This window comes from Bos indicus, chromosome 4, assembly GCF_029378745.1.
Source record: "Bos indicus isolate NIAB-ARS_2022 breed Sahiwal x Tharparkar chromosome 4, NIAB-ARS_B.indTharparkar_mat_pri_1.0, whole genome shotgun sequence".
Classification (NCBI taxonomy): Eukaryota; Metazoa; Chordata; class Mammalia; order Artiodactyla; family Bovidae; genus Bos; species Bos indicus.
In genome coordinates this window covers 10213813-10230136 of record NC_091763.1, presented here as the reverse complement: position 1 = coordinate 10230136, position 16324 = coordinate 10213813, and the positions used below count along the sequence as shown (strand labels likewise).

Here is a 16324-nt window from a genome sequence, read left to right as displayed (position 1 = left end):
GGGCGGGACCTGGGGGCGGAGCCGATCAAGCGTATCTGGCCCGCACGCCCTCGGTCCGCAGTTAGCCCGGTCCGCTGGGGTGGGCCTCCGGCGGGGCCCTGGCTTGCGGAGGATGTGGGGCAGCGGTCGGCTGGCGGGTTCTGGTGGCGGGGCGGCCGTGACCGTGGCCTTCACCAACGCGCGCGACTGCTTCCTTCACTTGCCGCGGCGCCTAGTGGCCCAGCTGCACTTGCTCCAGGTAACGCGCCCGCCCCACGGACTCCCCAGCCCGGACTCGGGACTCCTAGGGGGCCTTCTGCGGTCGCCCAGGACCCGGGCCTTTTCGGGACGCAGCGGCCGCTCGGGTGTCTCCCGACGGCGGGACGCGGGCTGCTCTCCCCGCGCCGCCGACCTGTTCAGCAGCCAGAACGTGGGCCGCTCTGGAGCAGGATTGGTCCGGGCGGTCTTTGCAGCCCTACCATGTCGGGTGCAGCCCCGGGCCTTTGCGTTAACTTGCCGTACGTATTCCAGGTCTTTACTCGGTGAAACTGGGCTTTCAAACGTTCTGATAATTCTATCTCTGAATTCAGCTATTCCTCACTCCAGGTTGGAAAAGCTCTGGAGAAGTCGGGTTTGTCTTTGCGGGTTGTGTTTTGTTTCGATCGTAAAAAACGTTTTTGCTGCCAGTGATTTCCAGGTGCGCCTGCCTGACTGTGGCCCAAGAGTTCCTGTAAATTAATAGAGACTGAGCTGCGAGAGAGATTAATAAGATGAAGGTTCTCGCTGCGTCTCCGCTGCTCAGAATACCGCCGAGGTGTGCCCGGAACGTGCAGTGGGATTATGCATACTTGGACTTCTGCAGCTAGTTGCCCTCTGGACATTGTGATTGTGGTTGTTCATAGTTCTAACCACATCCCTAGTTTCGTAATTATAAAATAGAGGCACCTGGTCTACCAGTTTGAGTGTGCTATGAGGACAAAAAGATACTTGAAATCTTTGAAAATCCTGTATACATAGAACCCATTACGGGCTGATCCTTGCAGGAAATATTTAGGAGTTTGCAAAAATTTTAAATATCCCACCTCTCCATTTTAGCTACTTCCCTTTAACCACTCTTCTAGATTGTTTTCCCCCAATCTTTCAAAGCATGTTAATTTCAGTGGATCCTGCCATTATTGCTTTTACTATAGAGAGTCTCTTGGAGCTTCCCGGGTGACAGCTGTAAAGAATCCTCTGGCTAAGGTAGGGGATGTAAGAGACGGTGGTTCGATTCCTGGGTGGGGAAGATCCCCTGAAGGAGAAAATGGCAACCCAGTCCAGTAGTCTTGCCTGGAGAATTCCAGGAACAGAGGAACCTGGCGGGCTACAGTCGGTGGAGTGGCAAAGAGTCACTGAGCATCTGAGCAGCAGACAGTCTCTAGGCTCTAATGAGCTATCCCTCATGGCAGGAGATAAGTTAGTTTTGTCACCAAGCCCTAGGTAGATCCTGCCGCCCCCGTGCTCTCAGTCAGCTCTGATGGAAATTTAAATCATCACCTCAGGAGTTTATTGGAAACACTCCTCACCTGGTGAGTTTATAGGAGTGCTTCCTTATAGTAACTAATTTGCTCCTAGAATGTAGGTGCTGTATGAGGTTTAACGGTCTTCATCTTTGTTTTAAATTTTAAGCCTTTGATAAGTATTTGCAAGAATTAATTCATGGATATTTTTTTGAAACTTAAACTCCCTTAGCCTTGGAACAAACTGTTGTTTCTGTCTAGCCTGTGTCAGAAGACTAGGCCAACTCTTCTCCCTAATTATAAAAGTAATACATGTTATGTAGAAAATTTGGGAAGCATGGAAAACTATAAACGAGAATAAAAGGTACCCATAACTCCCAAACCTAGAGATAACAAACGTTAACAGTTTGGATCAAATCTTCCAGTTTTGTTTCAAATCTTTGTTTTATTTCAGATCTCTATTTTTAACAGAAATCAAGGCCTGCACACACTGGTAGTTTTGTATACTGATGTTTTCTTACAGTCTTATGAGTGTTTTATTTTATTAAAAGGTAATTGTCATTTTTTTTTTTTTAAAGTTGCTCAGTTGTGTCCAACTCTTTGCCACCCCATGGATTATGGAGTCCATGGAATTCTCCAGGCCAGAATACTGGAGTGGGGTAGCCCATCCCTTCTCCAGGGGATCTTCCCAACCCAGGGATCAAACCCAGTCTCCTGCATTGCAGGCGGATTCTTTACCAGCTGAACCACAAGGGACATTGATTAATTTTAGGTTGATTAGTGTTCTGTCATAAGTTTGCCATAATTTAATTGTTCACTGGTTGAACGTTTATATTCAATTTTTAGACATTAAAAATGATACTATAATTATATTTTAAGAAAAAGTTAAAAGTAACATATCTTTGTGTAATATATAATAAAACATTGTTTTATTTTCTGGTTAAAATAGGCTTTCAGAAATTATTGAGTTAGAAAGCATAATTTTTACATTGTTTATTTATTTTTGGCTGTGCTGGGACTTCATTGCTGCCCGTGGGCTTTCTCTAGTTGTGGCGTGCAAGGGCTACTCTATGTGGTTCGAGGACTTGGCATCTAGGTGGCTTCTCTCCTCTCCCGTGGAGCACAGGCTCCGGGGCGCGTGGGCCTAGCTGCCCCATAGCACCTGGGTCTACCCAGACCAGGGAGGGAGCCCGTGTCCCCTGCATTGGCAGGTGGAGTCTTAACTACTGGACCACCACGGAAGCCCCCATGAGTAATTATTAAGGCAGAAAGGCATGAATTAGGAGTTAATAAGTTGAATTATTTTACATCAGCTGAAGCATTGAATACATAATACAGATGATACTGTAAAGGAAAAAAAGTTAGAATGATTTTCTGAACTGTATCAGACTTACCTTTTTTTTTTCCCTCTTTCAGTTTTATTGAGATATAATTGACATACAGCTCTGTGTACGTTTCTTTCCTAATATTTATTTCTTTATTTGGTCCTGCTGGGTCTTTAGTTGCTGCTCTCATGACCTTTGATCTTTGTTGCGTCTTGCAGGATCTTGTTCCCCAACCAGGAATCAGACCCGGGCCCCTGTATTGGCGTGCAGGGTCTTAGCCACCTGACCACCGGGGAAGTCTCCCTGTGTCAGTTTAAAGTGTACAGCACGTAATGATTTGACTTGCATCATGAAATGATTATCAAAATATTTAGTGAACATCCGTCATCTCCTATAGATACAAAATTATAAAAAGGAAAAAAAATGTTTTCCTTTGTGATGAGAACTCAGCGTTTACTTCCAACCACTTTCATGTATTAATGCAGCAGTGGTAATTGTATTTACTGTGTTGCTAAACGCTTTAAAAATAGACATTTTGGTGTTTTGATGGACTGCTGAATCTGAATCTTGGGGTGAGTGGACTTCAGGCATCTGTAGTTTTATTAAAAAAGTATCTTAAGGCTTCTTGGATGCACCGAGTCAAGACCCACTACTCCAGAATCATACAATGTTCACAGTCAAAGAGACTATCTATATCTAGGTCATGTCTGTGCTTTAATGTGTAAGGAAATCAGCCAGTACATTTCCATGCAGTTAATTTGCCCTCGTCTAAAACTCACCTGGCTTCCCAGGTGGCTCAGTGGTAAAGAATCTGCCTGCCAGTTCAGGAGACGTGGGTTCAATCCCTGGGTCAGAAAGATCCCCTGGAGAAGGAAATGACAACCCACTCCAGTATTCTTGCCTGGAACATCCCATGGACAGAGGACCCTGGCAGATTCCATCCATGGGGTCTCAACAGAGTTGGACACGACTGAGCGACTGAACAACAATAACTCACCTACCTCTCCCATGCTCACCTTCTCACTGTTTCCTCCATAACCCAGCTCCTTCCCACCTCTGTACTCTTCCTCAAGCTATCCTTCCCGAAAACATTTTTCTGCATCTGACGCTACTAAAAACAGCATAATCCTACCTCCCCCATGTAGTTTCAGATTCTCTCCTGCCCATATTTGTCTCCTTTTCAGAACTTCACTGCTGTGTTTGTGTGGTAACAGCTCACTTGTTATACTCTGTTCTGTGTTTCAAATATTATCTTATTGTCCAAGTCCGTGTTTCAAGACTCGGTACCCAGAGTATGCTTTAACTCAGGATTTCTTAACCTTGGCACTATTGACATTTTGGGCTGGAAAATTTGTTGTTGTGGGGCTCTGTCCTGGGTAGTGTAGTGTAGAATATTATTTAACAGCAACTTGGCCTCTGCCCAACTAGAGCCAGCAACACCCCTCCTCCCCGTCGTGACCCAGAGTGTCTCAAGACATAGCTGAATGTCTCCTGGGGCTCAGATACCCTCAGCTGAGAACCACTACTGGAACTCAGTTACTTTGTCTGCACTGCTGAAGCAGGGGAGTGGATTCAAATCCACACTGAGTGCAACCAAATGAACGTAAATAGCCCTCCAAAAATAACCAGGTACAGTTTTGCATTTCCTTTGTGTTAGCCAGAGATGAGCCAGGCCTGGGACCTGGCTGAACTAAGGCATTGCAGCCTGTGGTTTTACCCAGCAGTTCCCTTCAAGTGATACTGATACCATGGGTTTGGGCAAAACTAGATGGTCAGTCCAGAGAAGGCGATGGCACTCCACTCCAATACTCTTGCTTGGAAAATCCCAGGGACGGAGGAGCCTGGTAGGCTGCAGTCCATGGGGTCGCTAAGTCGGACACGACTGAGCGACTTCATTTTCACTTTTCACTTTCATGCATTGGAGAAGGAAATGGCAACTCACTCCAGTATTCTTGCCTGGAGAATCCCAGGGACAGGGGAGCCTGGTGGGCTGCTGTCTTTGGGGTCGCACAGAGTCGGACACAACTGAAGCGACTTAGCGGCAGGAACAGCGGATGGTCGGTCATTTGTTAATTTGATTGAACTCTTGGAAAAGGGGCTCCTTTCTCTACAGTGTGTCCTTTTCTTCTCTCTTCCTGAGTGCCCAGGGGCTCTGTGGTCCAAGTGAAAGATTTTTGACATAAAAATGGACTCAGAACATTAGTCTGCAAAGTTTACTAAATGCAGCTGAACATATGGGTCTGCTTACCACTTTAAAAAAATATATATATATGTATTGATTTGGCGGCATCGGGTCTCAGTGGTGGCACGTGGGTCTTGCTTGGGTCACGCAGGATCTTCACGGTGGTGCACTGACTCTCTAGTTGTGATGTGTCGGCTCAGAGCACAAGGGCTCAGTAGTTGGGGCTGCGGGCTTAGTTGGCGTCTTGGTTCCCTAACCAGGGATCAAACCCATGTCCCCTGCATTGCAAGGCAGATTCTTAACCACTGGACTACCAGGTAAGTCCCTGGTGACTACCTTTTGACCAAAGGAATAAGTGAAGTATTTTTCATATTTCACAAAGTTGATTTTTCCCTTTTCCAGGGAGTTGGTGAGTTGTTGTTGTTGTTGTTTTTTCCAATATTGCAGGGCATGTTTCCTTATTTAACGTCTGTGATTTTAAAAGTTTCTTCATATGAAGTAGGAGAATTGATCTGGATTAAAAGTCACTGACTCTGATATCCCAGACTCTCATCCTCTCAGCTCATGTAGTAACAGCTGACTCAGTAACTGAAGACTTGACTCCAGATCTGGGGCTCTTTCTGCCATATCACACTGTTCTCAGTGGAAAGATTTTGTCAGCCAGACAGGTTGGACTCTCCTGTGGAGAATTGCGAGAAAAATTACACAACTAAGTGATAAACGATGATTTCTTAAAAACAAAGTTTTAATAAATTTAAAGTACCTTATATTGTCTTGGAAGTGGCCCCAACATTCTTTGAAATTTCTCCTACTAAAAGAAATACAATAAGCAGTCCATAGCTAGTTTTGAGATAGTAAAATTTGATGTAAATAAATGAATTTAATAATTTAAACTTAATAAATTTATTTTGATTTAAGTGAATTTAATAGGTGGCAGTAGTGGTAAAGAACCCACTTGCCAATGTAGGAGATGTAAGAGACAAAGGTTTGATCCCTGGGTCGGGAAGATACCCTGGAGGAAGGCATGGCCACTCCAGTATTCTTGCCTGGAAAATTCCATGGACAGAAGAGCCTGGCAGGCTACAGTCTGTGGGGTTGCGAAGATTTGGACACGACTGAAGCGACTTAGCACAGCACAACAGTACTAAAACTTCCTGAGATGTTGAGTGTTAATGGCTGTTAGTGAAGCCCTTACTTTTTATTAAAAATGATCTGTATGTGAAAATACTTAGAATAACAAGTATAAGTGGGGGAAAAGGAGACTAAATCATAACTGTAATACAACAGTTAACTTGTGCGTAGAGAAAAGGGTTAGCCAGGAAAGACCAAATTATATCACATGGTTGATAATTCACATGGGAAGATCAGTAATTCCTTTTATATATTTTCCAAGGTTTATGTACTTTCTAATATTTCTGTAATAAGTTTGTAATTTTTTTAATCATAGAAAATGGCTTTTAATCCTTAGACATACACTTACATATTTTATGTAATTGCTATTAATAACTTATATAATTGCTATTAATGACTTATATAATTGCTATTAATGAGAATAAATTTTATACTTTGCTTTTTTGACTTATACATATGTTTCCATAGTTCAAGGCTTAAAATTACTTAAGCTGAATAATATAAAATTTCTACAATGCATAAAAGAAGCTATTAACAGTAATCTCAGGAACAGGAACCAGCCCTCACATTTTATGTCTTTATACTTTCTGTGCTTTTACCATGTGCTTTTATTACTCATCTAATAAATAAATGCTAATGCTTTTTATTGATTACGTGTTTCTACTTATTTACCTATTCTTTACTAAAGTAGTAAATTTATAGCTTATTTCCATATTTCTAGACATACAAAGATAGCCCTGAGTTTTCATAATTATAGAAAATACTGCAGGGATATGTTCTGGTGTGGTTTTTTCTTTGACTCATTAATCCTAAATAAGTCAAAGGCTATCTCAGTTTACTGGCTCCCTGCTGCTGTTGCCGCTGTGAACTCTGGAGTGGCTGAATCAGTTTATCCTGCCATTAAGGATATACAGGTATTGGTTTCACCCATAGTGTCGTCACGTTAGGAACTGGAAATGATTACAGCTTTAAATGCTGTGATGAAGGTGGTCACAGAGAGCTATCAACTATCTATAGAACTCTTTTTGTACATGTGCATTGCAGTTGTAGTTTATCTTTTCTGTGAATCCAGAGAAGCGTATAAAAACTTTCAAAACCTTTCTCCCCCATTTCTTTTTTCTTGAATAAATAGAATCAAGCTATAGAAGTAGCCTGGGGTCACCAGCCTGCATTCTTGAGCTGGGTGGAAGGCAGACATTTTAGTGATGAAGGTGAAAATGTGGCTGAAATTAACAGACAAGTTGGTCAGAAACTTGGACTCTCAAATGGGGCACAGGTAAGCACAAACTGTGATGACAGTGACTGTTTAAAATGTTATATAGCAAAAGAAGTAAAAGTTCAGATGTATGTCTTAGGGAGGTAAGATGACACCTAACTTGTGAGCTACTGCAACCAGCATAAGGTATCCAAGTTATGCATACTACCTGTCACGTGCTCTGTTAAGTCAGCATCTAATAGTCTCCCATGCTCACTAGCTGATTTTCTAGTCTACCTTTTATTGTACTCAGTTTCCAGGTTCCTGAATTTGTTCAGTTATTCTTTATGAATTATTCAGTTTTACTTACTATGCTTAAATTGTAAACTCCAAAGTTTAAGGACTCATGTCTGTCTCTACTTTATCATATTCACCAGTTTATGTTTTTAAATATTTTAAACTGCAGAAGTAACACATATTCAGTACAAATATTTTACAATCGAAAGTAAAAAATGTTTTTCCCTTTCTCTAACCCCAGCCTCGGAATGAGTGTGTACTGTGGGGTCTCACTAGACCGTTAGGAGTTAAAGAAGGAGATCATACATATTTTCTGCAATTTTCCCCCCACAAACTGTATCAGAGATCCTTTCCATATGTTAAGATAATATGCATTGAGCATCTCTGTATATGTATGAAATGAAAAACTTTTTTTCTGGTGGGGGGGCCACAGTGGAGCACGTGGGACCTTAGTTTCTCTACCAGGGGTCAGATGTGTGGCACCTGCAGTGCAAGCATGGAGCCCTAACCACTGGACTGCCAGGGAATTCCCAGAAATGAAATAGATGTTCAAAACTGAATCGCCAAGTCTAGGGTGCCACACATATACAAATTTGATAGATGGGGCTAAATTGCTTTCTATTACCAGTTTCTCATGAGGCTTCCCAGGTGGCGCTAGTGGTAAAGAACCCACCTGCCAATGCAGGAGACTCCGGTTCAGTCCGTGGGCCCAGAAGATCCCCTAGAGGAGGGCATGGCACCCCACTCCAGTATTCTTGACTGGAAAATCCCGTGGACAGAGGAGCCTAGCGGCTATACTGTCCATAGGGTCGCACGGAGTCGGACATGACTGAAGCGACTTAGCATGCACACACCAGTTTCTCAAAATAAGTTTTAACTTATTTTGAACACAGGTTAGTTTTGTTCACGTGCATTTCTGATAATGAGAATAAGCCACTGATGAGAAATCCATTGGCCTAGCAGTAGTCTCTTGCTTACCTTAAATTTTTGCTGGAATCTTAAAACTTTAGCACCAGAGTAGCCTTACAAATCACTGACTTTGCTGCCTTGTTCTACAAACCTAGGGAAATGGACTGTTTTGCCCAGGTTTCCATAGCAAGTTATGGAAATAACTAACATAATTCTGCTCTCTGTGTACATGGCACTTCTCTTTGGGAAATATCCGAACCCTGAACAGGCCTGCTTGTTTTTAATTCCCATCTGCTCTAAAGTGAATTTGCTGTCTAATTTGCTGCACGTTCTCTGTATGGACTGCAGCGGCTCCACTAAGGCGCTGTGCCCCCGTCATTGATGGGGGCAGGAAGTGGACTGGCTTGACCGGACACCAGCTTCTCGCTTTATGCCTCCTCAGAGTCCCGCCTTTCGAGTAGTGTTTGTGGGAGGCGCCGAGGGGAACAACTGGGGAGCGGGCAAGACGCTCGGGGAAATTCTGCTCCAACCCACAAAAGCGAGAGGGAGCATTTACTCCTCGGGGGCTCTTACTCCTCTAATCCCCAGAAATGCCCATAGAAGTGGAAAGAAAGTGAGTGGATTCCAGATTCCTGAGAGACACTAACCTTCCTGTGTCTCTGTAGACTGGAGTGACAGAGTATTTATTTCACTATATTTTAGCTGTGAATGATTATACTTTTGAATAATTCTAAATGATTGGTTCTGATCTCTATTTCAGTGTGTGACTAACTTTTCCAGAAGCACCATGGCTTGAAGTTTGTTGTGGAACATCTAGAAACAATAGTATTTATATACTAGATCAAGCCTTGACTTGATGACATCATTGTTTTTCTTCTATTTTTTAACTTAAATTTTTTTCTTTAAATGGTTATGTTTATATTATTTTTTAAAACGTGTATTGTGCTAGGATGTATTTCCCTTTATTTTATAGTTGTGAATTTTTTTTTCTAAAATGCTGAGTATATCAGCACCTACCTAAGAAGAGCTTGATAAATATTTGTCAAATAAAGGACTACACACACACGTGACTACAGAGCTAAAAGAGAGAAGTTCCTATTTTCCAGGGATATTAAAAAGTCTTTTAATGGTAGTTTTATCCTTTAATTTTTTTCCAGGTGTTTCTCAAGCCTTGTTCCCATGTGGTGTCTTGTCAGCAAGTTGAGGTGGAACCCCTGTCAGCAGATGATTGGGAGATACTGGTAAAGAAAACAAAATGAGCACTATCCAAGTTTAAGGTCAAACTGCTTCAAAATATCAGTGTCTTGTATGTTTTTTTGGAGTATAGTTATTTACAGTGCTGTGCTAATTTCTGCTGTGCAGCAAAGTAACTCAGTGATGCACATGTATACATTTCTTTTTGTTCCCGTCCCTTATGATTTACCCCTAGGAGATTGGATACAGTCCCCCGTGCCGAACAGTAGGGCCTTGCTGTTTATCCATACTGTACGTAATTTGCATCTGTTAGTCCCAGATCCCCAGTCCTTCCCTTGCCCTCCGCTGCCCCTTGAGCAACCACAGGTCTTTTCTGTCTGTGAGTCTGTTTTTGTTTAGTACATATGTTCATTTTGTGCCATATTTTAGATTCCACGTGTAAATGATATCGTATGGTGTTTGTCTTTCTCTTCCCGATTTACTTCACTTCGTATCCCATAGCTAGTTGCATCCATGTTGCTGCACATGGCATTGTTTTGTTCTTTTTTACAAAAGAATGAAAGTATCCTGCTGTATATGCACACCGCATCTTTATCCGTCCATCAGTTGATGGGTGTTCAGCTTGTCTCCATGTCTTGGCCGTTGTGAACGGTGCTGCTCTGAACATAGGGGTGCGTGTATCTTTTTGGATTATAGTTTTGTCTGGATATATACCCAGGAGTGGGATTGCTGGATCATATAGTAGTTCTATTTCTAGATTTCTGGGGAAACTCCATACTGTCTTGTTGACTGCACCAACTTAGGTTCCTCCCAACAGTGTAGGGCGGTTTCCTTTTCTCCACACCCTCTCCAGTGCTTGTTACTTGTAGACTTTTTAATGATGGCCATTCTGACTGGGGTGAAGTGATACCTCATTGTAGTTTTGGTTTTGGTTTCTCTAATAATTAGTAATGTTGAACATCTTTTCGTGTACCTACTGGCCATCTGTATGTCTTTTTTGGAGAAATGTCTACTTAGGTCTTCTGCTTTTTTTTTTTGATTGGCTGTTTTCTTGAATTATATGAGCAGTTTATATATTTTTGAGATTAAGCCCTTGTCAGTTATATCATTTTGCAAATATTTTCTCCCATTCCTTAGGTTGTCTTTTTATCCTTTTTTTTTTTTCCCTGTGCAAAAGTTTGTAAGTTTGATTAGGTCCCATTTGTTTATTTTGTTTTTATTTCTATTGCCTTGGGAGACTGATCTAATAAAACATTGGCACAGTTTATGTTAGAGAATGCTTTGCTTGTATTCTCTTCTAGGAGTTTCATGATGTCATATTTTGTGTTTAGGTATTTAAGCCATTTTGAGTTTATCTCTGTGCATGATGTGAGGGTGTGTTCTAACTTCACTGATTCACATGCAGCTGTCTAACTGTCCTAGCACCACTTGCTGAAGAGACTTTCTCCCATTTGATTGTCCTATATTCTTGTTGAAGATGAATGGATTAATGGACCATAGGTGTGTGGGTTTATATCTTGGCTGTCCATTCTGTTCCACTGATCCACATGTCAGGTTTTGTACCAACACGCATTGTTTTGTTTATGGTAGTATTGTCTGAAATCTGGGAGGCTTACGCCTTCTGCTTTGTTTTTTTCCCTCAGGATTGCTGTGGCACTTCTGGGTCTTTATGGTTCCGTATAAATTTTTGGATTATTTGTTCCAGTTCTGTGAAAAATGTCATGGGTAATTTGGTACGGATTCCGTGAAGTTTGTAGATTGTTTTGGGTGGTATTGCCATTTAACAATATTAATTCTTCCAGTCCAAGAGCATGGGATGTCTTTCCATATCTTTGAATTCTCTTTAATTTCCTATATTAATACTTCATAGTTCTCCGCGTCTAAGTCTTTCACCTCCTTGGTCAGGTTTATTCCTAGGTATTTTATTTTGGTCCAAGTTTAAAAGTATTGTTTTCTTACATTTCCTTTCTGATACTTCACTGTTAATATAAAACAAATGCAACTGATTTTTTTTTTATCTTTAATTTATTCATTTCTTGACCACAACTATAACAATGCTGAGTTTTTCATATTTCCAAAGTAATGCTTCATCCATTGCCATGTTATCGTATTCCAAATTACTAAGTAAGGTAGAACTTGATTTTTGAGTGTTAATCCTGTATGCTGCTACTTTGCTGAGTTCATTCATTAGATCTAGTAGTTTTTGTATGGAGACCTTAGGGTGTTCTGTATATAGTATCATGTCATCCGCACATGGGCTTCCCTGGTGATAAAGCATCCGCCTGCAGTGCAGGAGACACAGGAGACTAGGGTTCGATCCCTGGGTCAGGAAGATCCCCTGGAGGAGGACATGGCAACCCACTCCTGTATTCTTGCCTGGAGAATCCCATGACCAGAGGAGCCTGGAGGGCTACAGTCCCTGGGGTCACAAAGAGCTGGACACAACTGAGTGACTGAGTAGGGATGCATTTGCATATAATGACAATTCAACCTCTTCCCTTCCAATCTGAATACCTTTTATTTCTTTTTCTGTCTGAGTGCTGTGGCTAGGACTTCCAATATTATGGTGAAGAAAAGCAATGAGTAGGCATCCTTGTTTTGTTCTGGATTTTAGCAGGAATGCTTTTGGCTTTTTACCGTTCAGGGTTACATTGGCTGTGGGTTTGTTGTAAAAGGCTTTTATTATATTGAGATATGTTCTCTCAGTACCCTCTTTTGAAAGAGTTTTTATCACGTTGTTGCTGTTCAGTCGTGAAGTCGGGTCTGACTCTTTGCAACCCCGTGGACTGTAGCACACCAGACTTCCCTGTCCTTCACTATCTCCTGGAGTTTGCTCAAATTCTTGTCCAAGTCAGTGATGCTGTCTAACCATCTCATTCTCTGCTGCCTACTTCTCCTTTTGGCTTTAATCTTTCCTATCAGGGTCTTTTCCAGTGAGTCAGCTCTTCGCATCAGGTGGCCAAAGTATTGGAGGTTCAGCATTGGTCTTTCCAATGAATATTCAGGATTAATTTCTTTTAGGATTGACTGGTTTGATCTCTGGTAGTCTTAAGGGTAGTCTTAAGAGTCTTCTCCAGCACCCCAATTCAGAAGCATAAATTCTTTCGTGCCCAGCCTTCTTTATGGTCCAGCTCTCACATCCATACATGACTACTGGAAAAACCATAGTTTTGCCTATACTGACCTTTGCAGCAAAGTGGTGTCACTGCTTTTTACTCTGCTGTCTAGTTTTGTCACAGCTTTCCTTCCCAAGAACAAGCATCTTTTAATTTCATGGCTGCACTCACCATCTGCAGTGATTTTGGAGCCCAAGAAAATAAAATCTGTCACTGCTTCTGCTTTTTCCCCTTCTGCTTGCCGTGAACTGATGGGACTGGATGTCACGACCTTAAGTTTTTGTAATGTTGAGTTTTAAGCCAGCTTTTTCACCCTAACTTTCTGCAATTAAAGGAATATCATCTACATACTCTGAGGTTGTTGATATTTCTTCCAGCAATCTTGATTCCAGCTTGTGATTCATCCAGTCCAACATTTAGCACGATGTACTCTGCATATAGGGCTTCCCTCGTAGTTGAGCTTGTAGCTCAGCTGCAATGTAGGAAACCCTGGTTTGATTCCTGGGTTGGGAAGATCCCCTGGAAAAGAGAGAGGCTACCTACTTCAGTATTCTTGGGCTGGTGACTCAGTCAGTAAAGAATCTGCTTGCAATGTGAGAGACCTGGGTTCAATTCCTGGGTTGGGAAGATCACCTGAAGAGGGCATGGCAACCCACACCAGTATTCTTGCCTGGAGAATCCCCAAGACAGAGGAGCCTGGTGGGCTGCAGTCCGTGGGGTCACTAAGAGTTGGAAACAACTGAGTGACTAAGCACAGCCAGCAGCACTCTGCATATAAGTTAAATAGGCAGAGTGACAATATACATCCTTGTCATACTCCTTTCCAAATTTTTAACCACTCTGTTGTTCCACATCCAATTCTAACTGTTGCTTCTTGACCTACATTAAAGGTTTCTCAGGAGGCAGGTGAGGTGGTCTGGTATTCCCATCTCTAAGAATTTTCCAGTTTGTTGTGATCTACACAGTCAAAGGCTTTAACATAGTTAATGAAAGTGAAAAAAACTGAAAGTTGCTCAGCTGTGTGTCTGACTTTTTGCAAATCCAAGGAATTCTCCAGACCAAAATACTGGAGTGGGTAGCCGTTCTCCTCTCTAGGGGATCTTCCCAACCCAGGGATTGAACCCAGGTCTCCTGCATTGCAGGTGGATTCTTTACCAGCTGAGTCACCAGGGAAGCCCTAGTTAATAAAGCAGAAGTAGATGTTTTTCTGGAATTCCCTTGCTTTCTCTATGATTCAACAAATGTTGGCAATTTGATCTCTGGTCCCTCTGCCTTTTCTAAACCCATCTTGTACACCTGGAAGTTCTCAGTTCACGTACTGTTGAAGCCTAAGCTTGAAGTATTGTGACCATAACCTTAACAGCATGTGAGATGAGTGCAATTGTACAATGATTTGAACGTTCTTCAGCATTGTCTTTCTTTGGGATTGGAATGAAAACTGACCTTTTCCAGTCCTATGGGCGCTGCTGAGTTTTCCAAATTTGCTGGCATACTGAGTGCAGCACTTTCACAGCATCACCTTTCAGGATTTGAAATAGCTCAGCTGGAATTCCATCACCTCCCCTAGCTTTGTTGTTAGTAAAGCTTCCTAAGGCCCACTTGACATCACACTCCAGGATATCAGACTCTAGGTGAGTGATCACACCATCGTGGTTATCTGGGTCATTAAAAACTCTTTTGTATTGTTGTTCTGTGTATTCTTGCCACCTTGTCTTAATCTCTTAATCTCTTCTGCTTCTGTTAGGTCCTTACCCGTTCTGTCCTTTATTGTGCCCATCCTTGCAGGAAATGTTCCCTTGATATCTCCAGTTTTCTTGAAGAGATCTCTAGTCTTTTCCATTCTATTGTTTTCCTCTATTTCTTTGCACTGTTGGTTTAAGAAGGCCTTCTTATCTCTCTTGGCTATTTTCTGGAACTCTGCATTCAGTTGGGGCTCTTTCCCTTTCTCCTTTACTTTTTGCTTCTCTTCTTTCCTCAACTCTTATAAAGCCTCCTCAGACAACATCCTTGCCTTCTCGCATTTCTTTTTCTTTGGGATGATTTTGGTCATGCGTCGTGTACAGTGTCACAGACCTCCATCCATAGTTCTTCAGGCACTCTGTCTACCAGATCTAATTACTTGAATCTATTCAAGACCTCCACTGTATAACCATAAGGGATTTGATTTAGGTCATAGCTGAATGGCCTAGTCATTTTCCCTACTTTATTCAATTTAAGTCTGAACTTTTATGCAATGAGAAGTTGATGATCCGAGCCACAGTCAGCTCCAGGTCTTGTTTTTGCCGACTGTATAGAGCTTCCCCATTTTTAGTTGAAAAGAATATAATCAATCTGATTTCGGTATTGACTGTCTGGTGACGTCCATGTGTAGAGCTGTCTTTCTGTGTTGTTGAAAGAGGGGCTTTGCTATGACCAGTATGTTCTCTGGATGAAATTCTGTTAGCATATGCCCTGTTTCATTTTGTACTTCAAGGCCAAAGTTGCCTGCTATTCCAGGTATCTCTTGGCTTTCTACTTTTGCATTCCAATCCCCTATGATGAAAAGAACATTTGTGTGTGTGTGTGTGTGTGTGTGTGTGTTCTAGAAGATGTTGTAGGTCTTCACAGAACTGGTCAACTTCAACCTCTTTAGTATCAGTGGTTGGGGCATAGACTTGGATTACTGTAATGTCGAATGGTTTGCCTTGAAATGAACTGAGATCATTCTGTCATTTTTAAGAGTACACCCAAGTACTATGTTTCAGACTCTTGTTGACTATGACAGCTCCTTCATTTCTTCCAAGGGATTCTTGCCCACAGTAGTAGATGTAGTGGTCATCTGAATTAAATTCTCCCATTCCCATCCATTTTAATTCACTGATTCCTAAAATGTTGATGTTCACTCTTACAATCTCCCGCTTGACCATATGCAATTAACCTTGTTTCATGGACCTAACACTCCAGATCCTATGCAGTATCGCTCCTTAAGCATTGGACTTTACTTTCACCACGAGACACATCTACAACTGGAGTGTTGTTTCCACTTTGGTCCAGCTGCTTCATTCTTTCTGGAGCTATTAATAATTGCCCTCTGCTCTTTGCCTAGTAGCATACTGGACACCTTCCAGACTGTGTCACGTCTTTTTGCCTATTCATGCTGTTCATGGGGGTCTCACAGCAAGAATACTCCAGTGGTTTGCCATTCGCTTCTCCATTGGACCACTTTTTGTCAGCACTCTCCACTGTGACCCATCTGTCTTGGGTGGCCCTGCATGGCAGGACTCTTAACTTCATTGAGTTATTCAAGTCCCTTCACTATGACAAGGCTGTGATCTGTGAAGGAGTGTTAAACTTTGTCAGATTCTTTTTCTGGGTCTGTTGAGATGATCATGTGTTCTTTTGACTTTTCTTTTGTTTCTGTGCTGTGTTACATTGACTGATTTCCATGTGTTAAACCATCCTTGTGAATTTGGGATGCATCTCAGTTAGTAGTGGTGTATGATCTCTTATGTGTTGTT

At 42.0% G+C, this 16324-nt stretch overlaps 1 protein-coding gene across 2 annotated transcripts in view; it reads left to right on the top strand.

Annotated features, from left to right (window-relative positions):
- The first annotated feature begins 13 nt into the window (after positions 1–13).
- Positions 14–16324, top strand: part of PEX1 (peroxisomal biogenesis factor 1) — an 81489-nt gene continuing 65178 nt past the window's right edge. The window contains exons 1-3 of one of the 2 annotated variants that reach the window (XM_019959668.2): positions 14–238; positions 7249–7392; positions 9675–9758. In XM_019959668.2, the coding sequence (XP_019815227.2) occupies positions 113–238; positions 7249–7392; positions 9675–9758 (354 nt within the window). In that variant the 5' untranslated portion in view covers positions 14–112. Of the gene's footprint in view, positions 239–7248; positions 7393–9674; positions 9759–16324 lie in introns of those variants that run through there. The other variant, XM_070787474.1, reaches the window with a different exon arrangement.